The sequence below is a fragment of the Macrobrachium rosenbergii genome, chromosome 29 (genome assembly GCF_040412425.1).
Source record: "Macrobrachium rosenbergii isolate ZJJX-2024 chromosome 29, ASM4041242v1, whole genome shotgun sequence".
NCBI lineage: Eukaryota > Metazoa > Arthropoda > Malacostraca > Decapoda > Palaemonidae > Macrobrachium > Macrobrachium rosenbergii.
The window spans coordinates 13,774,264-13,797,457 of NC_089769.1; the positions used below are offsets into that span (position 1 = coordinate 13,774,264).

A 23,194-nucleotide genomic window follows, 5' to 3' on the forward strand; every position below is an offset into this window, starting at 1 on the left:
ACCAAACCAGTACCTCTTGGTCTAATGTACTGGTTGAAAATAAGACTCCTTTTGAATAATATAAGACTTTCATTGACCACAAGCTTTTGAAATGGATACAAATATCTTGCAAATGTTCCAGTATTTTTGCCATGATGTTCCTTATTTTTCACAGTCTTTCCTTGGAATGGGGATCTCTCAAAATGTAAAATGTAAAAACTGTAAATGATTTGGTACTGATCACGTGTATGAATAAATTTATCACTCAACCAATAATTCCTAAAATAATGTTTAGATATATGGAGCATGAGTACAGTAATGTTATCACAAAGAACGCTATCATTTCTGCCAGGCCTACATCTTTTCACCCCTGTAGTACCTAAGGCTAACTGTCAATTAGCAACATGCTCTCCGTGGTAATGGTTTGTTTCATCAGTGATGACTTACAATATTTCATTATCCATGAAAATCTTAACATAGTATAATTCCTCACTATCATCACTCAGTCCAGAATCATGTGTTATTCCTGCCACTCTGGTAAAAACTTAGAAGAACCCTAAAAGAGTTCAGAGGTCTGGTTAAACAAATTATTTATAACTAACTAACTAACTCAATAGGTTTGTAATCTCTTCCATCAGTCTAACCTTTATTCCTTTATTTTCTAAATCTGTAGCCAAAGTTCAACACACCTGAATACAGTAAGCTTCACTACTTGATGAAAGAGATCTTGAGTTCCTACCACATTGGTGAAAATGTCCATTCACATTAGTCTCCCTGTTTCATCTCAAATCACTTTTTCGTAATGTGCACTTGCATCCAATTCAAACTTCTGATCTGTTTTCCTATTCATCATTCCATTTCGGTCTTTAGCTACCTAACTCATCTTTTCTTCACTCGAGATTTATAAACTTAGTCACATTGGCAGGTACAGTGGACAGAAACTTGTTCATCATTTATGCCTTCATTTCCAAACATCTTCCTAGCCAAGGTTCCTTAATTGATGAACATGCATTGGCAAAGTTTCATTCTTCCTCACTTTTGCTTGATAAAATTCATTATCTTTTAGATTTTTCTGTCTCCCTTTCATTTATCTTACTTGTTTAGTCACTCTCTTTTACAGTTGATATATATATATCTGATCTATACTCAAAATTGTCTCAAAATTCAACCAACCTTCCTTCCTGAAACCCTCCTGACCCTTCCACCCAGAATCTTCTATTTTCTCTAAAATTTTCCTTATAAAAATTTTTATATTCCCTGAAAAAAATCTGCTATGTCCTGTTCTTCAGTTAACTAACCCTTGCAGTCTAGAGCTCTTCTTGAATCAACAGTATCTCATAAACTTTAAATGGTTTGCATTAAACAAAGAATCACAAGATTCACTCCAGTGCCACGAAAGGTACAACACTCATTCTACAAACCTGGAAAAGAAGACAGAAGCAGGGGAAAATGATAATGAGAGACAAAGCAAAATAAAATATTATAAATAAAAACCATCACATATCCTTTGCTACATTTATTGACTCACCCTTTAAAGCCTAGATACACATCTTAATTTTACAAGTCATCTACATTCAGGGGGTAATTACATGGTTGCTCTTTCCCAACTTCTTCTTCCCTAGGAAGTGGATCTTATTAACTCCTCAAATTTGACTGGGAAACATAATTAGGTATTTTACCATGCCTCCTTATTCGAAGAACTGTTTTCTCTTACAGTCACCTTTTGGTCTCGATAGATATTCTCTTTGGATCAGCAAGGCAATGGTATGTTCGATGTGCAAATAAATTTCATTACAAATTCAGTGTTTTTCAAATACACATGATTGGTGTCCATAAAATGCTCCATCTATCCCCTCCTTCTTCGTTTTAACGTGCTTTTACTCCCATTTTTATATGGGGTAATCCCCTCCAATTGATGAAACACATTAAGAGCAAAGTTTTATACTGAATAAGGGATGTGAAAGTGGGTTATTGCCCTAATTGAGGAATATCCCTCACTTGTATTAGTGGAGCTGTTTTCTTGATTCATATGTGGTCATCCACATTAAATATAAGTATTTTGTCAGGATAAGTAAGGTAATATGTTTTGTTTGCAATATAACATTAAAAAATTATATTGTTTTAAACAAAACAAAAGAAAAAACAAGTCAAAGTGCCACTAAAACTCCTTTGTAATTTCTTTGATTTTGTTACTATTTTTAAGGAATGATCCCTGATTTTATACTTTTATACTCTAAAAGAATTTGTCGTTTTACTTTTCAGATACTCTTATTTGTCCTTTAAGTGAGAATAATGGCCCATTCCAGGACTTTACCCCATATGATATACAGGAATATTTTAAAGAAGGTTATTTAATGGTAAGTTGATTTTATAGCATTACGTTATTTAGGTTAGTTTTGCTAGTTTTGATGTGCAGTAATACCTCGATCTTACACGATTCAAGTTGCATGAATTCACAGACACGCAAAGTTTTCATTGGAACGTAACTAATTGGCATACACAATTTTTTCACAGACACAGGACATATGCAAAATCCTTGAGAAACCCTGCTTTTGTGTTATGTGTAATTTTTTAATTAATTTATAAGTTTTAATGCTTTTAAGTGTAAAATCTGTATGAAAAATTTAATATTTTTATTTTTTTACGTCCAATTTATAGGTTTTCATGCTTTTAAGTTTAAGATCTGTATGAAAAATTTAATATTCATATTTTTTTTACGTGCATGAATATGATACAAAGGTAATTACAGCACACACAGTTAGAGTACTTTTACAAGATGTGATACCCATTCACAAAGTTACTGCATTTTTCAAAGATGATGCCCCTGCAGAAAGTGTTTGTTTAATTTTTGAAGTGCATATGTAAGTTTTCATGCTTGTAAATGTAAAATTGTTATGGAAAATTTGTATTATTTATATTTTTGTACATAAGTATGATACGAAGGCTTTACAGTTACTGTATTATGTCCATTCGCAAAGTCTTTGTCACTAGGACCACACATGACCTCAAGATGAGCTTGTTCAGTCACACTGGTTTGATAAAATGAATTCACTAACGTGGTAAAACATATGAGACATGATTAAGAGCTGTATTAGTGTCGTTCTGTGAAAATTACTTTGTTAACCTTGGAGAAACGTGCTGGTGCAATCTGCATTACATGTAATTACCGCATGTACAGTTAGTGTACATTTACAAGATGTGATGCCCATTTGCAAAGTTACTGCACTTTTCAAAGATATGATACCCCTGCAGAAAGTGTAAGTTTATTTTTAAAGTATTTTATAAGTTTTCATGCTTTTAAGTGTAATATCAGTATTGAAAATTTGTATTACAGTATTACAGTCCAGTATTTTTAATGTGCATATGTATCTCTCTCTCTCTCTCTCTCGTTCGTAGTTAGCGCTCACACATATTTTTACAACTTATTATTTCTCTATACGTCTTTACCTGTACAGTACATAATTTTGAATTGATTGAATTTTACTTTTACCCTCTACAAACATTACGTACATGTTTTCTCTATTTTATTGAATTGTGTACCTTTATTATGACTGTAACTCATGAAGTTTACGTAGTGACGCAAAGAAAACGTCTTTTATGTTGTGAGTGAAAAAGAAAATGGCATCCCATGAATTAGGGGTAACATTAGTATACGTATGTACCTACTGTAAATGCGCTAGCGTGGCAAGTGCAGTACCCATTACGATACTGTACTCTATTTTTATGTCAACCATTTATTTCTTTTTTAGGGGTAATGTATTAAGCTAACTTTTAAATGAGATTACAGTAACTTTAATTTAATTAAAAAGTTAGTTTAATACTTTAGGAGCATGATTAGGGTTATATTTAGTGTTTAAACTTTAGATACAGTATAAGCATTTACAGTCATACCCCAAACTTACATGAGGTTAGGTTCCAGAACTCCTCGCTCACAGTGAATTAATGCGTAAGTTTGGCACGGTCTCCTCATATTATCCACAATCGAATGGTCATGCCAAAGCCGCCATGAAGTCAATCAAGCATCTTATCCTGACAACTGTACCCTCCGGCAACATTGACTGCGAAAAGTTTGTTCGAGGTCTCTTAGAGCTCTGCAGAATACTCCCAATTTCCCAGGCCGCTCCCCTGCCCAGATCTTGTAAGGCCGACCTCTTAGAACATGCATCCCTGCACACCTGGAGTCCTTTTCAAAGGAGTGGCAGGTCAAGACTGAGGACTGTGACCGCCATGCTGCCACCCTTGCCGAGTGGGTTAAGATCCGGTACGGTCAGCATGCCTGCCCCTACCCAGGTTGACTATTGGACAGCATGTTTGGATCCAAGACCTGACATCTCACCACTGGGACAAGGTCAGGGTAGTCATGAGTTTCAGCAGGTCGAGGGATTATGAAATGCGTCTCCCTGGTGGTCATGTATGGTGGCGAAATTGTGGTTTCCTTTGCCCAGTGCCACCTCCTAGTGTTGACCCATCCCCTCTTTCTCCTGTGGCCCCTAGCTTGGACCAGGAAAAGCAGTACTTAGTTGATATTCCCCCAATGTCCCCACGTCATCTCAGAGGCTCGCAGAAAAAGAGTCCACTCGAGAGTATACTACGAGCGTGAGGGGGGTGGAAAAGAGGTGTAGGTACATGAAAGACATACTCAGTATGATATATGAACTTTTATATAAACAGATATGTAATACATTCTTTTATATTTCATGTCCATTATATACCTCCCTAATGTATTAAGCATATGTTATTCACATACTGTATGTATATTGTATGATATGTAATAACCAAACCTTATCCGTCTGGCAGTAATGTTTCGCCAGTACAGGACCACTCTATTTCAATATAAGCACATAATTTGCACCTCTGTGATTTTGTTAGCTCCACTAGACATCAAGAACCTACTTTTGATATTTCGGTGTTTCCTTCATCCCAAACCTTTAGTGATAAGGATAACACATCGAACACACACCAGTTGTGAATGGTTGCTAGCACTAGCTAAGGACAGGAAAAGGTTATAGGGGTAACATCCTCTTCCAGAGACTTTTTACAAACCGGAATTACTAATGGCAATAAGAATAATCAATGAAAATTACCTTTTCTATTGTTTTTTGCTTATCTGATTTAGATCAGGAAGTAGGTTTTTGTTTTTGAAGTTGATTACCTATTGTACAGTAAGTCATTTGTAACCGTAATGTGTCTTGTCTGATCCCCTGCATAATAAGAGAGAAATGGTACTGGAGGAATTTCACTTTTGTCATTCTCAAGAACTTGCTAATCATTAAGAAGCTGCATAATTAAATTGTCATGAATGTCAGAGATTTTTTAATAATAATTATAAGTGTTCAGTGACAGAGTAGTTACTGCTTAGAACTGAATTTTGTAAATGCAAAAGCATGGAAAATAATGGGAAGGGCTTTATGAAAATTTTGGTTTAAGGATGCAGTTGGATAATGTTTGATTTTCTCTTATTTCAGAGGCATAGTCTGTCGAAAAGAAAACCAGGTGTACTTTTGACGTATGTTTTCCATGTTATGAGTTGCACCAAAGATACAGAATTGATGCACTCGGCCTTTAGAACGTTAAAATACCTAACAGAGGCCAATGTCATAGAGGGAAATCTTTTCAAGGACGTTCTCTTAGCTTTGGCTAACCTTGGTTAGTACTTTACTAGTTACTGTTAATGTTATGTTCTTACTAGATTAAGGTACGAATTTTAATACAGTATTAAATGTTTGTCCACAGTTGTAAATTCTCCTACTTTAATTTGATCTACCAGTGTGGATGATGTTAGACACTCTAAAGTTTTGTGTAAGTGTATTATATTGTGGAATTGTTTGTTGTGACGTATTAATTTATAAACATTAAGACTCTAGTGAACTCGTGTAACAGAGTCTTATTTATTTTGAGCTTACAACAGCCCAGTTACAAATTCCACTGAGACAAAGTCCTTTGTGTCTGCAGAAAAGAGGTACTGCTTAGCCATTCCAGATATTCACTTGAGGTTTATCATGTTCTTGGGGAGCTTTGAGCAGTCATGCCCACCTTATGAACTCAGGCTGGAGCGCGATGTGACACTCATTCTCTGCAGTCTCACCCAGTGTCACAAGCTACAGAGGGAGGCTTTGCACCAGGATGTCACATTCAAGACTATCTTTTTGCTGGCCTAAGAATCAGCAAAGAGAGTAGATGCGCTACTCCATATCTCTTACATAGGTAAAGATTTCATGTACTGTACTGTCCTTTTCCCAGGTTTGGTGCTGATGATGCAGATGAGAGATTTGAGGTTATTTTTATCCTCTTCATCTGAGGACTTTGTAGGTTATGATTGCAAAGAGAAGCTGTTGTTTGTAGTGACAGTTTTGCAGTATTATCTGTACAGGACTCAACATCTTAGGCTTGCTGTCTTATTCTATCTTGTGGAGGTCATCAAGGTGCAAGAGTTGTCTGGAGAGGGTGAAAGCTCATGAAGTCAGGGGTACTGTTCCCATTGAGTTTAAGAGGAACTTTTGGTGTGATAGGTAACAAGGGCATGTGTCTGGCACAGCCAGGACACCACTGTCTATTTCCGCTTAATTCTGCTCCTAAGGGACTTTTGTTGCTGCTCAATAAGTTGGTAACAGCCAGATCTCTGCTAGGACAGAACTGCTTCTTGACTAAGGTTTACAGTAGTGAAAGGTTGGTTGATTGAAGGGTGACTGTCACCTTTGTCCCTTTCTCTTTCTTCTTTGGTAAAGGACCTGTTTTGAACTAAAAAATTCAGCACTCCCTCTTCAAAACTTTAACACATTTCACAGGAGAAAGCTTATTACTAAGAATACAGTCTGCTACAGACTCGGTTTACTCATTAGGAGGGTTTGACTGAGTGAGAGTTAAAAACACCTAATGTAATTACTCTTGCCTCGTCTCACTTTTTAAAATAAAATTGGAACGTTTTATCACACTCAGTCAGACTACTTATAAGATACATAACAGGGTTTTACCTGCAAATATTTTTCATACCTAAAGTCCTTGAAGGCTAACTTCTGAGCTGATTTGTCTTCAACCTTTAGTACTTATTTGTTTGCTTTGCTTTGACAGTTACAGTCACCTTGACCTCCCTCCTAAATTGATATTTAGGCATTATATAAGCTCATGGTTGTGATCAAATAAACTAATTTTTTATTGCACGACAGGTTTTTTTTTTTATACAAGTCCATTAATCATAGTGAGTTCCCTCCTCCCTTTCCCAGACTCTGGCTTCATATCATTTCCAAAACAAAAAAGGCTAAGGGAAGCAGGCATTGTGCTACACAGGACTGAGCATATGTGATGGAAGCTTCTCAGTCTTAACCAATACAAGTACTTGTGACTCAGATTTCCACATCCAAAAGAAATTAACTGTATGATTAATGAACTTTGTTAGAAAGCACATTTTTGCTATAAAAGCTTTTTTCTGTTTGCAGAATACTCACCACTTATTTTAATGTACAGTATATGTGATTTTGACAAATGTTTTATTTATGAAAAAAGCCAATTTGCTCTTAACATCTTGATTATCCTCTAGGTGGTGATATCTCCAAGTTTGGAAAAGATATATCTACACTATCATCACCTGTCGTGAAATCTTCAACTGAAGTTCACATTAAAAAAGAAAAGCCACATGGGTTGTTTAAAGAAAATAAGATATTGGTAAGTTACTTTCTTTTTCTTATTATGTAATAGTTATTGACAGTGAACATGTTACATGCTTGCTTCCTCTTTGAATTAGGAAGTAAGTGTATCAAATTTAAAAGACCTTTAAAAGATCTTTATGACGCAGAAAAATGTATACAGAAATGAGAAGCATGACAGGAATGCAGTATTGAATACAGTATCCCCATTTTTACACTTTTCACATTTCCGCGTTTCATTTTGTTGCAGATTTTTGTGGAACACATCATTCACTTGACCGCAGGTGAAATTTCACTAATTTGCGGATTTTTCTTTGGGCCATATCTCTAAAATTATCACTAATTTGCTTTTTTTCATAGAGCAACAGTTTGTATTCACTAATTACTGTATTTTTTCATTAAAATATATGTATATTGAGAGAGAGAGAGATATGTATTTGTACGTAATCACAAAAATACTAATATGACATACAGTAAATATTTCAGAATCATCTTACAACACAGGAAAATATACATAAAATAAGCACCCATTGCATTATATACAATGTGGGCAGAACGATGCGCAAAGTTACGCAGACCAAAGAAAATGTGCATGTCTGAATGATAAGGGATACGTAAGAGTAACAGTTGTAGGCTTGAACTTAATTTTGCAACATAACTTTGAAATGATATTAGGGTGGTCTGGGGTGATAGTCTGAGGTATATTTTTGTTTTAACTATCAAGTTTGGTGATGAACTATTAAAGTAGGCAGTTATAAGCATTTCAGGGGTGTACATAGCCTACTTAAGAGTAACAGTAGTAGGAGAGTACTGTAATGTAAGGTTACTTTGCATGTTTTTGGATGATGACTTGGGGTGCATTTTTGTTTAAATGATACTAAATTGTTTTGGTATGGTAATTTTTTTGAGGTATATTTTTGTTTGAACTATCAGATTAAGCAGTGAAATGTTAAAATAATCAGTTAAAAGCATTTTAGTTTAAGGGGTACAAGGTATTTGGCAGTTTTAAGCCAGTTGTAAGCATTTTTAGAGGGGATTTTTGCAATTTCCGCAGATTTTGCATTTCCTCATAGGTTCTGGAACCTATTCCCATGTAAAAATTGGGGAGCACTGTAATCTACTGTGTGTATATATATATATATATATATATATATATATATATATATATATATATATATATATATATATATATATATATATATATATATATATATATATATATATATATATATATATATATATTTTTGTCTGTATTCCTATGAATATCATTTTGAAACAAAAGCATGTCATGTTAACACTTTATATCATCTCAACTTTGCTTCTCCCAGTGATCATGGTCCCTTCTAAAAGAATTTAATTGCTTGAGATTGTGTTGAGACTGAGTGTTTGTTTATGCAGTCTCATCAGTTTAAATATGCTTAATCCTATGGTCAGCAGCTTTGGTCAGGTATCCCTCTAGGCAGGATCCTTGGTGGTACATAATAGTGTAATTAAGTCATTCCCTGTTTGTCAAACAAGCAACAACTTACTGCCTTTGCTGACAAAGACATTTAATTTTGCACTCACATTTTTTACATTTTTCTTTCTTCATCCATATTTCTGTAGGATGTCAGTATTTATCCAATTTAAATGGTATGTGTATAATTCTTCCAGAATAATATTAAACATTGTGTGTAGTTATCATTCCTTGACTGGAAGTGTTGTCAGTACCTTGCTGGCTTTTGATACACCTGTTCTCTGTGCATAACTGTTGTGCACTGTTACTGACAACTTTTGGAGTAGGTAGGTTTTTCATAGTAACTTGGTGGACTTTCTCATTTGTGTTTTAGTTAAATTTATATCCTTTCAGTATGAGATAATAATGTATTAAAGTTGTTGGGTGTTAATTAAACTAACAGTGTTATTGTCAGATTCAATTGCAGTAGTTTGATATATTAACAAATGCAGGAAAGAATTTTGTATATCCCACTGGGAAGAAGGTTTGTAATCAGACAGTGATACTGTCTGTATTTATATTTATGAAGGCATCGTAAGAGATTCTCAAATAAGGGCTCAGAAAGATATGGGTTGATAATATGAAGCCTGGTATAGTGGAAGAGTATTAATAAAAAGTAGATCCATTTGATTGATAGTTCTAGAAACAAATTTCTTGAAAAAAACACAGTATTAATGGTAATAGGATCCCCATGTAATAAAACTCTCCTAAGAATCTACACTACATTGGTGAATGGGGCAAGATGACTAACGTTAGATAGGTCCAGATGTGTTCACGATGTAAAACAAACTCAACAGAAACATGTTGAGGTTCTCAGCCTTCTAGACTCATGACCACTGATGTCAACGAGAGAGAGAGAGAGAATGCAGTTTACATATTTATTTTTCCATACATATAAAAATTTTCAAATTGTGCATTTCCAGAAGATTATGGTATTTGACAAATATCGGAAATTATCACATATCATATGATGATATCGTTTAATGTACGGTCAAATTATCGTATTAGTACAATAATTATGGTATGTCTGGGAACCCTGGATAGATCTATGGTTGGTTGCATGTGTGTACAGTGTGTGCCATTTAGTGGTACATTGTGTAATTGCTGGGAAATTATGGCAAGCAGCCTAAACATTGGAACCTTTTTGTATATGCTCATGAGCTGGATGAAAGTGTGTCGCAGGCCACATTGGGCCTGGAGGCCACAGTTTGTCCACTTCCATCCTAGGTCTTGCTGGACATGACTAGGCCACAAGAACTACAAGACATAATTCAATGAGACAATGGCCTCCTTTTGAACCCATCTATAGAATAAAAGAGGAGGATATAACATTTGGTCAGTAGTGGAATTCTTCCTTGTCATCATTAGAACAAATGCTAAAAAGCTTAATATCAACAATTGGAGAAGATATGGATGGGATATCAGAAATTCCAAACCCCAATTTGGAAACCCATTGCTTCATCAGTCACAGCTCAGGAAAGAACCCTTGACTTCTACAAGAGATTGTAAACCAGTGGTCATCTTGGAGGATGTGAATATCATCTAATTAACATTTGTAGAAAAATACTATTACCAATAAGTTAGAGACATTTCACAATAATGATGCTAGTGACTAACATATAAAACAACAAGCAGTAGAGGAAGCATAAATTGATAGTATTTACAACAAGGTCCTGGTGTCCAAAGCAACCAAAGTGGGGAGAGACTGTGAACTGCCTGAACTTCCTTATGCTGCATTCACACTGGTGGCAATGCAGAATTCTTATGAGACCTTTCACAGAGAGCTAGATTTATTCTGGGCAGTGAACAGCATGCTAAAATTAGTATACAATATTATGAAAGAAGCATCCATTTATTTTCAGCTACCTTTCTAGCCTTAACATATCTCTTCATCAATTTAAGAAGCAGGTTGGTCTATTTATTACAAGCACAAACTGTTTATTGCTCTTTGAAGCACCTCAAACTCTGGACAGGATCCTAGGTATTTGTTGGAGGCTAATTGTAATTCCAAGTTCTAGATTAAATTTGGTATTGTATGGCTTGAGTAGCCTATCAAAATAATTCAGAATCTTCAGTTCTTTTGAGGTAGAACTAGGTGAGAGTCCCCTTTTCATTCTGGCTCTAAGAATTTAATTGGAAAGGACTCAAAGGATGCCTTAAAATGTTAACTAGGCTTCCTAGTGCCTTCTAAAATTCATATTTTTTCCTTGGTCAGAGCTACAGGCTATGATCTTCAGGGAAACCATTACACATTGCAAAGGAAAATAAAATCAAGGGTAAAGAGATATTCAGTTTTGCCATAATTTTTCTTAGTGATTGATGTGTGGAATTTTCTTAAGAGCAAAATTAGTAGCAGCTGCATGACTAGGGTCCACACCTATCATCTCTTTTCCCTGTTATTGTATTCATCCAGACACTGACCAACCAATCCACAACTAACTCACATGTTAGTTTCTTGATAAGTAGAAATGGTTGTGCAACTTTCTTCTAAGCCCTGATGGTAGGAGACCTGATGGTCCTTAAATATTCCATGTCATGCTCACTGAATGCACTTAGATGACTCTAAGGTACCATTTATTTATTGAGATGCAGATAACATATGCCAACTTGGCTGTTATCCCTGATCCACATAAAAATGACAGTTAATATCGAAGTGTTTTTCAATGCTTTTCCTCTACTGTATATACAGTAGCTATTTGGCATTGGTAAGAGTAATGGGATTGTAATTTTCACAAAGCATATGAAAAGTTTAATTTTTTTTAATCTTCTTAGATACAAATATATTTTTAGTAGGTGTGCCCTCTTCTCCCCCTGTGATTAGCTTACATCCCTGAAAAGCAAAATCAAAGGTTTTACTGAGTGAAGTGTGGAATTGGCATACCCATACTCTTTCATGACACATAAAAAAAAAAAGGCTTTGCAGCTTCAGCTAGGTGTAAATACATTACTAAAAGGTCATAAGATTGTATATGAGAAATTGTGGAAAGAAATTCATATGTTTAGATGTACAGTACATTAAATTTTATTTGTTCCAGATTTTGAGATTCCTGGCTGTTCATCTCAGAAGTACTAACAGTTACTCTCCATCAGAGGTAGATGATCTTTTAAAAATATGTTTGGCAGTTTCCTTAGATCCTCTGATGCTAGATAATGGCTATGCTAATGCTAAAGACATTTTTAATGTCCTGAGCTTCTATCCATCAACTGAACGGTTTGAAGAGGTAAGTTTACATTTTTTAAGTTGTCATTTCTTGGATAAGATGTGCGTATTTGTGATAAATGCTTGTTATTTACTTCTCATATTAAATTTTACTTTTTCAACAGAAATACATTATTTGATGATAGCCTAATCTTGTGGTGGCAGCAATCTCCAGACATGTTCCAGAAGAATAAAGACCCCTTCCACCTGCCAGAGTACATATCTGGGTCCTGGGATCATCCAAAGTGATGAAAACTGTTCATTTAACTGCCAGTTTGGAGTATGGCAAACACCTGTAGTTGCATTCCCCAGAAGTTTAAAATCTTAACAACATTTTTGAGTCATTAATTCATGCTTTTCATTGATAATTACACTTACTTTCACTTTACTTTCCTGTTTTGTATGTGTTCCCTTGCCAGCATGAATGCTTGTAAAGTACTTGGACCTGTCAGTAGACTTGTAAGTATGTTTTCTTTGGACATCCAACTGTTCACCTGTTTTTGACAGCTTAAATTCTTAGCTTTAGATCCAACATTAAAATTGGCAGCCAAAACAAAAATATTGGAAGGGAATCATGCTTCCCACATCAGTATTCCTTGGGGGCTGGTACCATCAGTTTTTAAACCACATTCTTTATTCCAAATACCCTGTAGGGTTTGGTAACAAAGAACATAAAACCAAACACGAACCTCTTTTGGGATGTAGTTCTCTAGTGACTGGCCTAAATATGCTGGGTTTGGTCGCAGTATTGTTGCACCTTTCCCAGCCATATCTTAGCATACCCACCACATCCAGATGACCCCTGGTTTTCCACTCCAGCATCTATGGGTCAGGACTAACTATACTGTCTCTGATGACCATCCTGAACACTCTTGAGACTTCTTTGAAAGTAACATTTGTGACAGAAGCCAATGATATACTTACTTTTGTAATGTCATGTGACTTAGGAAAGGAGTGTGGGTCTGCCTTTTTAATAAGGGCCACTAACTTTATTCTTTGCCCATGTAGAAAGAGTGGTTTGTTGTGCTAGGGTGTAGGAAAATCGGACCTTCTGGGATGTTTGCCGTGACCTCTAGGTAGATCCTAAGTGCTTGAACCAGGCATAATGTTTTGTCTGACAAATTGAGCTTCCTTATCAGAATAGGAGATTTGTTCATTTAAGGGGTTCTCATTCTTGGCCAAGAATGATGGGCCTGGGGACAAGCTGTTTGAGTGATGTAGCATCCCCACCTAAAAGAGTCCAGTTCATAAATAAAAGTTCCTGATACCAAAGCAGTCAAGAAGATCACCTTTTGCAGCATGTGAGTAGTGGTTGTATTGGGCCCAATGAATTGAGGGGCTGACAGAAGCCGAAGCATCTTATTCAGGGACCAAAGACAGGCAGTCCCCGTTTATCGGCGGGGGTTCCATCCTGACAGTGTGATGATAACCGAAAATTGGCGATTTCCAGGGCTTATTGGCACCTCTGTTAGGTATGTATCAGTGCCAGTACCCAATTATGGGTGCCAATAAGTGGAAATTGCCAATTTTCTGCGCTGAAAATTGCTGATTTTTGTCGCTAGACAAGCCCCATAAAACTGGATCGCTGATAACCGGGGACTGCCTGTAGTTGGAAGCCTTGCAGGAACAGGTCTTTGTAAAGCAAAAGATCGGAGGAGGGAAGTAACAATTTCTATATTAGCATCAGTACTAAATCTGTAAAGTAAAGGTTCCGTTCATGTTGCTTTGTATGCCATGACTGTTGTAACAGCAAGGCATCTGTCTTCAACAGAGATCTCAACTGGGCTCTCAGCATGGATATAATCTAACCATACTTTCCATATGGACTAGTATTTGCCGAATAGACGATGTCTGTAGTTTCTGCACTAGGTACCTAGCATTGTTGGGTGAGTAATTTTCACATTAGACAAGATTTAAAATTCCACACGTGAAGGTCTCGGCTCAGAAAGGAGGACGCTAAGACGACTTTCCCCCCTCTTCTGTCTGGGATAAAACCGCAGACAGTAATGGAATTGAATTCTTCACCCATTGTTGAAGTAATAGGAACCAATGGCTATTTGCCCCCTCAATGTGGGACCACCTTGATGTGGTGAGGAGGCTCTTGAACCCCAGGAATTTGTTCTCAGGTTTGAGTCCAAGAGTCTCATATATGATTAGATATTTGTTTGGATTAATTATTGTGAAATTTATCACTTATGCTAAAATTAATGAGACCTGTTATATAGAAAAAGCTATCAGCTGGGATTGGGTATATATCTGAAGCTAGATAGTGAGGACTGTAGTAGGACCATCAACTACCTGTTAATGTTCGGACCTGAGAGTTATCAGATTGATAGCTCAAAAGTGGAACTGTTCTTTAAGGCTGGACCACAGATTCCAGGGGAGTCTGGTTTTGGGTTTAGGACTCTCGGCATTCTCTCCGGTTTGCCCATAACATGATTAGGGTGGGGATGATCGTATTCTTGTAATACACAGTCCTTGCAAGCGGGTTAGACTTACACTTGGGCCACTCTAATCACGTTGTGCCATCCCCTGTGGGGTAGGGTAGGGATGCTGACATTTGGGAGTCAGTTCTCATTTGTCATTGTTGGAGGAATAAACTCCATGAAAGGCTGATGATATCTTGTTAAGGTTTTCAGGTTTATTTATTTATTTTTTTTTTACTTCAATCTTTATGTCAAGTAGTTTTAAAGATTCAAATACCCCTGGGCCCATTGATGGTAGCGACTTGGCACAGTTGACAACCGCTGGAACCTCCTCTGATAACCTTTCTCTGGAAAAATCAGAAAAAAATCCTTATTTAATTACACTGGAACCTTATGCTCTAGTACAAAGCAAACCAAAAAAAAGCAGATATCTTTACCCAACCTTGACTCACTTCGACTCCCTCTTTGCGAGTGGAAGTTGGTCAAGATTCCTGACCTTAGAAACAGAAGAAAATGTCAGCATTGAAATTAGAAAACTTCCAGTTGAATTGACATTCAACTACTGAAATGTCTTTCAGACAAATAAAGGATCAGGTGTGGTTGATAGAAACCACAACAAAAAATCAATCAGAAAATTACTTAACTGTAAAAAATATTGATAATATAAAGCTACATATAAAAAAACAAGCGCTGTAAAACCGAATCGCCCAAAACCGAGCCCGCCGATAACCGGGAGAAGAGACAGTAACAAATTAGTGTATGTATGTAAAAGCAGTAACAATTCACATAAAAAAATAAAAAAGGGAATTTCACAATAGATTTAACTCAGTGATACAATATAAAAACAATCAAATGCAATACTGTACAGTAACAGTAAAAAACCGAAAGAGAGTCTTATCTTGAGTGAGTGTTCGGGACTGCACTGAGTGAGACAGTAAAGAGGAGAAAGAGAAGATGATGGTAAGTTATTGGGTGGGAGATGGGGGTTCGCTTCCCACTGACTTTCCAGCTGTACCACTGTGACCAGGCTCGGATGATTTTTATCTTTCACGACGTTTTGCCCGTTTCCTTTCACTTAAACTCGACTTCCTGAATCACTTCTTTTTGTTGTGATAAAGTACCTGTTGAGTGACACTTGCTTTTTACAATTTTTTTCACTGTAAAAGTAACTCGTCCCCAGTTTGACATTTTAGAAAAGAGAACCATTATCCCAGTTGTTTTATCGCCTTCCCACTACCTCCTTCTGTCCCTTACATCCACATGGCCCTTCCCCTATCATCCAGGCCTGAGGGAATCCCATCTCTCCTCCCACAATCCTGGCCGGCCACGTGCCAGATTCCACCAAACAGCTCATAAATAGAATTTTTAGCTCGTACGCGGAAACAAAATTGTTCTAAAATTTTACTTCATATAACGAAAATACAAATAATGAATCACTTGTATGCTGAGGCACCACTGTGTCTTTCTAGTTACACATCCTTTCTTTTTGGGATATAGAAAGATTTTTTTCTTTACCTTGTTAGTTTTATTATACTATTTGAAAGTTACAGTTACACCTTTAGTTTAATATTTGAAAAGGGTGAGAATTTATTAGACTAAGTGAATTTTACAACCATATCTTTAATTGTTCACATGGGAATACAACCATGTCCTTTTAAGTGAAGAATATATTTTGCTTATAGAATTGAATGGCTGAACGAACGAAATTACAAGGATAGCCATAAAGTGACACTGGTGAGTGAGTGGGGTCACTCCACAGCTTCCTCACAGATGCCCTTCCGCCTTAGCTTTCAGCCTTCCATGTGAGGTTATACGCTGCTTTCCTTCTGAATACCTTGGATAAACTTGGCTGTGTTCAACAACAACAACAGCGGCAGCTCCTGCAATGAAAACATGCCTTTTATGGCTAAGAGGCATTGCTAAATATGTGAAGGAATATTAACACGTGGAATGTCCATATGGGGAACTGGAAGAGAGTTCAGTAGAACTTTACAGGTTGGGATTGTCTTCTGCAGCGCCACATGCTGTGGAAGTTCTTCCCTTTGGGATGCAGCATCATTTCCAACAGGTGTGGGTAGCAGTGGTCCCATTTCCCTACCACTCAAGGGATTTTTCCAACAACCAGACCCCTGTTTGGAAAAATATGTGCAAGAGGCTCTCCTAAAGGGAGACAGAGAAAGACTTGTTCATCTATCACCAGGTAAACCTCTTCAGTGTTCCAAAGAAGCTCTGAGTAGAAAGTAATCCTTGACTTGTCAAAGCTGAACAAAAGGGAGTTCAACTGTTGGCTTGCCTAGATGATTTGGTTAGTCTGAAGGACCACCAGAGTCGGGTGCTTACAAAACCTGAAACTGGAAAGCGAAAGACTCTAGTCAATGGTTTCCTGAATCCTCTCTGAGCAAAGCTTATTTGAAGAATTTCATTACCTGTACCATGTATAACCTGGCTAGGTTAAGGCTGCTTCTTTTTCTTTTGGATTTCTTCTAAAGAGCTGTTGACAGCAGGATTAGGCAAATGGAAACTGATGGGTTTATATGAGAAAATAGATTTTGTTTATAAAATATTTAGTTTTTACCTAATAATCTTGTTGTCAGTTGCATACTGTTTTGCCATTGACATATGTTTCTGCTATACAGTACCTGAAAGTATAAATAGTATTAGGACCCTCACAGTTTTTAGAACTGATGTTAACTATATGCTAATTTAGAGATACCTTTCAGAGAATGATGAATTTAGTGAAGGATATTTCTTTATACTGTGACTATCATCATCACATCATAGCGCATGTATGTTCATATTACTTGCCTCCAGTTCAGAAATATGGAATAACATTAAGATCTTCACTGGCATTTCATCAAGCTGAAATTAGCCTTGAGAGAGGGAAGAGCAACTCTGTTTTGATAAATGTTTCAGTAAGTTTCTTATTTTTTCAAATTTTGTTTTCTACTTAAGTATTTTTATTGTCCAATTATAGAAAGTGGAATTGTTTTTTAAGTCTTAGTTATTAGGAGAATAAAGAGGATTGTACTGAGAATGTACAGTAGTAAAACTCTGTCAATACAATGAACACCTCTCCTTATTTTTGCTGTACTGCTTGGAATGGTGGAGTGGTAGCCAAGGATAGGCATCAGTAGAAGAAAGAAGCCGTGGGTCTTCCTCTCTGGTAAGTATCTCTTACTAGAGAGAGCCCTCGTGCTAGTTACATTAATGCAGTAGTTGACATAGCTCTTATATGATATGAAAGCTTAAATGGTAACTCTAGTATTCATGCCCTTTGCTTACTCACTTACACTTTTAGGGTAAAGTCATAAATTTATTTAAATTAATTATTGCTAATACATGTATATTCTGTGTTTAATATCCTGTATGCACTTGTAATTTAGACTGTTCACAATGGTAGACCTGTGTGACTTATGCCCATCCTCATATATAAGCAAAATTAAAGGAAAAATAAATCACGGCGCAGTTGTACTTTAGACAGTGATAAATGTTGTCAACTACATAGTACAGTACTATAATGTCTTTGTCTGTTTACATTCATGTCTTTATTGTTATATAATTGCATGTATTTTTTCAGTAAATTCTTGTTCTAGTGTGTAAGAAAATTGCAAGAAAAAAGGATATAACAGCAAAGTATAGGAACAGTCTATAAGAAACACATCCCAAAATATCAACAACATTGTGGGGCTTGGTGAAATTTAAAATGGACTGCATGTCTGACAAAAGTACTTTTATTTTCAACTTTTCTCTTTTGCTTAAGGGCTGTCCTCCTTTTGATTGCCCTTAGGACATTGTCATTCCACCATTACATCTCTCTCTCTCTCTCTCTCTCTCTCTCTCTCTCTCTCTCTCTCTCTCTCTCTCTCTCTCTCTCTCTCTCTCTCTCTCTAGTCACTTTCTTGATTCTTCTTTTTGACTTCTTAAGTTCTCATTTTCCTTGTTTTCTTTTGACTGGGTCTGTTTCCATTTTTCTTTCCATCACTGTCAAATCAGCTCTTAACAGTTTGTGTGGTGTTAAGCATGTCTCCCCAGTATAACAGTGCAGTCCTTTTCTTTGATGCTGTTTTTACTTTTGATCATAAAAGCCATCTGAATTACAGCTTCTCCACTTTTGTATATTATCAGCCTCTCTCTACTATCTTAAAAATTATGTATAAGGCAGAATCTCACTGCTCCTTCTTCCCCATGATTTCTGTCTTCCATAAAATATCTTCCCATCACATCCTAAAACTATTGCCTATATTTAATTTTTATATTTATTTAGTTGCAGTTTATTTATTTATATTTATCTATACCTATACTATACTTCTCTTATTCTCATTTTTTATATGCTTTTATTTAGCTGGCTTTTTTGTCTTGTTTGTCTGGGTCACATGTTGTAACTCAATTTTTGACCTGTTCCCTTTTTCCAGTGGACTTGAAAATTTGCATGGTTACTCAGTCATGGTGAATATACAACATTACATGATCAGTAGGTCAGCAGTGACCTCTAGTGACCCTACAGTGTTCTCTCCCAGTGTCTCAGGATTTGTATGAAGTGAATAACTCATTGGATTTTTCATACCTTTTTTGACTCAGTAGAATAAGTTAATAACTACGGATTTTTCAAAACTTCTTTGGCTCGACAGGATAATATAGAATATCACATTCAATTTCATTAGCTACACTGTGAAATCGGTTACATTTCCTGTCAAGACTAAAAAATATAAAATAAAAATTCTGTAAAAAAATGTCTTTAAACATGCTTTCATTAAAATACCCTAAAAAGTAAAAAATAATTTTTTGAGACACACTAGGATTTTCTTACAGTTAAGAATGTCTACAAAAATAAAAGCATGGGCACCAAACATGGAAGGAAATGCTACAAGAAAAAAAACATTATTTTTTGTAGCATTTCCTTCCATGTTTGGTGCTCATGCTTTTATTTTTGTAGACATCATTAATTACAAGAAAACCCTGGTGTCTCTAAAAAGAATTTTTTTTACTTTTTAGTGCATTTTAATAAAAGCGTGTCATAAAAAATTTTTTATTTTTTTCCTTTCACATATTATGTAAGGGTCTTTTGATTTGATTTCTTAAGGTAGTTTATACCTAACCTTAGCAAAAAAAAAAAGCATTGCTGTAAATTGTTTTAGGATTTCTCAGTTTTTTCTTTTTAATTATACATTATATGAATGGAATATAGAAATTTGGCCCAAGGCCAAACACTGGGATCTGTGAGGTCACAGCACTGATAGGGAAATTTATAGTCGAAAGGTTTGAAAGGTGTAACAGGAGGAAAACCTTGCGGTTGCACTATGAAGCAATTATTAGTAGTGGGTAGAAAGTAAGATGGAAGAAAGTGAATAAGAACAGAGATACAGTAATAGGGATGAAAGGGGTTGCAGCTAGGGGCTGAAAGGACACTGCAAAGAACCTTGAGTAATGCCTACAGTGCCTACAGGGTACATATTTGAATTCTGAATTTATACTTTGAATATTATTTCTATCTTTCATTCACAGGTTGGGGATGTTTTGGATTTGGTCAGAGAACAAAGCCATGTGTTTAGTGGTGAAACTGACAGTTCCCTCTTATTGTCAGTTATAATTTTACTAGACGTATGCATTAATGATGAGCCATTGCCGGTTGATCAAAGGGTGAGTCCCATATTTTGCTTTGAAATTTGACACATACACATATTTAATTCTTGTGACGTAAAGAAAGATCTTGATTTAATAAAAATACTATTTTCCCCACTTTCTCTCCCTGACAGATGAACAACAACCCTTTATTTAACTAACCTAAGTGTTATACAGTATGAATTTTATTCACAAAAATGTGTTGAGAGAAGTTGTGTGTATTTGTATATGGCACTTACAAATTTTTAACAAAAATTAAATTAACATCTTCATATAATGCTGTTGAGCATTATTTTTTAAGATTCCTGTGTACTCTTCATTTTATTTATCAAGTTTCCATTTGATTGTCGTGTATGTTGTCATTAATATTTTTGTCCTTTATCACTACTGTATTATAGGCTCTTATCCTTCATGACCTCTAATTTTATATAGTTTGTGTAGTTGTGAACAGACCATCAAAATTTAAATGACTGTACCTTACAAAAAACAAATTTTTGTGTTTGTTCATCTTTTACCACTCAGTAAGTCAGATCAGTCAAGTGCTGAATATCCTTTTAAACTAAAAAAAAAAGTGATTAACGGCAAGTGACATCATCCTGTCACCAGTGTAAGACCCTCTTCTCACCTTCCCAAATCACTGATTTACGTTGCACATAGATTTACTTGTTCTTACAAGAGATGAAACTATTTTATTTGTTCTCTCTAAATAAGTGTAAAACAAGGAGTTAGATATTTGGTGAGACTTGAGTTTTTAACATAACAGAATCTAGTCTTCATATTGCCTAGGTCTTTGGTTAATTATTTGCTTGATTTGCTTAGGAGGTATAAGAAAGTAATGGTTAAAAGCAGTCTGTTTCACATACTTCATCTTATTCATCATTGAAAAAGTCAGTACTAAATGTGAATTCATTTTAGAGATTTTTAATAGCATAGCTGATGTTCATTGTCAAAGGAATTACCCCTTATGCTCCTGCTAAGAATTCCATAAGATGGCCAGCCAATATAAAATAATTCTCTTATATGTGGTCTTGGGTGGAATACTGTAGTGAAAGAGTATGAAAGGACTCAAGGCAGGAGGTGCCCCCCCTCCCCTTCCTAAAGCAATTACATTGGTCTATCCATTCACCCTTCTCATATAGATGTGGCAACAGGGCAAGAATTGGCCATGTTCTCCGTTACTCTTAGGTCTACCATTTTGAAGACACCAGGTTGTTGGTGCACTAGCCTTGAGTTTATTCTTATCAATGAGATGTTGCAGCTACCTGCTGAGGAAAGCTAAATGCATAGTCTTGAGCCTCGAAAAAATTTAGTTTGTAAACTTTAGCAATTAGGCATAATTGTCAGATTTGCTGGTCGGTGTATATCTCTCAGGGCTAGGATTGCGGGTTAAACTAATAAGCCAGATCATGTGCTCTGTGCTTCCTTTTAGCCTTAACTTCCTTCATTAAATCACAGTACAGTAGTTAGAAAATTTTGTAATTTAAAATCAGTAGCTGATGGCTTTCCATTTTACATAGGTAGTTCTAGTTTAAAGTGCAAGGAATAATGTTGTAGCCTAACATTTCCTCCTGGTAATGAAATTATGACTGTGACTTGCATTGCCCTTGTGCTTAATTTCGTAGCTTAATTTTAAACCATTTTTTCGTACTATAAATTTTTTCAATTATAAATGAATGGAAAATGTATTTTTGGTATGTGTACGTTACTTCACTGGACAGTTGCGTTAGAATCTTAATTAAAATGTTTTAGGGCACTTTCTTAGTGGGAAATAGAAAATACATTCCCATACCAGTTTATGATATTAAACTAACAGTTGCACCGACATGGTTACCGTTGTAAAACTAGATGCAGTAATCCTGTAATCTTGACTAGTAGTTATTGATAAACTGAAGTATAGTATGTTTGTGGTATTTTAATTTACTTTTGCTAGGCTAGCTTCCATTATGAAATATTTATATATTTGGGATGAATCTTACCTACTGTTAAAGGTACCTTACATCTCCACACTGATAGGCAAGTCAGCATTAAAAAAAAAGATCGAATGGCTGCCCGGATGACTGTCTAGTTCACCTGTTCTCCACCAGGTGTGTTTTGAATGTTTAAACTCTTGTCAGAATTCTCCTTGCTGCCATTGGGTATAGGTACTTGTTGGTATTTCATGGCTTTTTGCTGTTATCATGGCACTACATTTATTTTTCCTAGGATGCCTCCACTGGAATCAAAGCTAAGAATGTTGGGTTCTGTAGAAATGATTACTGTGTTACCAGAGTGTTGATTTTTTAGGAGCTACACACTGTTTACACCTGCTGCAATGGTTTTAAGTGTGATCTTCAGAATAGAATAGAATACTGTACATTGTTGCAAGACTTATTTTATACCTTTTGGGGCTAAGTTCAGCCCTCAGGTCCAGGTAGATGGCCAGTTGCAAGCCTGGCATGCTTGGAGAGAGATCCTGGGCCTGTAGTTCAAGTCTGTGGTGGACCTAGTCTTGAAACTGCAGCTCAAGGACATGATTTGAGTCTGGCTCTAGAATATCTGATTATGACCTCATGATAGTCTCCACCTGCAAAAACATTTAGTTGGGAAGATACTAAAGCTGCAGACTTGGAAGGGTGCTCTCTCCAAACAGGTCATTTTGACCCCTACTGTGCAAGTACTTAAACATACGGACACCTCCTTGACAGGTTGGGGAGGCTATTTGGAGGATTTTCAGGTAGCTAGATGTTTTCTTTGCTCTAAGGAAGTGTCACATCAGTTTCTTGGAATTAAAGGCAATCTTCTTGTCTCTCTCTGAAAAGTGAAGCCTTCAAAGAGGACCCACATATTGTTGATCCTA

At 36.1% G+C, this 23,194-nt stretch overlaps 1 protein-coding gene across 3 annotated transcripts in view; it reads left to right on the plus strand.

Moving 5' to 3' along the window:
• LOC136854607 (uncharacterized) overlaps positions 1 to 23,194 on the plus strand; it is a 45,535-nt gene that overhangs the window by 16,661 nt on the left and 5,680 nt on the right. For all 3 annotated transcript variants that reach the window (XR_010857746.1, XM_067131118.1, XM_067131119.1), the window contains exons 5-10: positions 2,242 to 2,336; positions 5,445 to 5,625; positions 7,514 to 7,638; positions 12,150 to 12,335; positions 17,460 to 17,651; positions 20,242 to 20,376. Coding sequence is in view for 2 of the 3 variants with exons in the window: in XM_067131118.1 (XP_066987219.1) it covers positions 2,242 to 2,336; positions 5,445 to 5,625; positions 7,514 to 7,638; positions 12,150 to 12,335; positions 17,460 to 17,651; positions 20,242 to 20,376 (914 nt within the window). In the remaining variant the exon portion in view is untranslated. The remainder of the gene's footprint in view (positions 1 to 2,241; positions 2,337 to 5,444; positions 5,626 to 7,513; positions 7,639 to 12,149; positions 12,336 to 17,459; positions 17,652 to 20,241; positions 20,377 to 23,194) is intronic.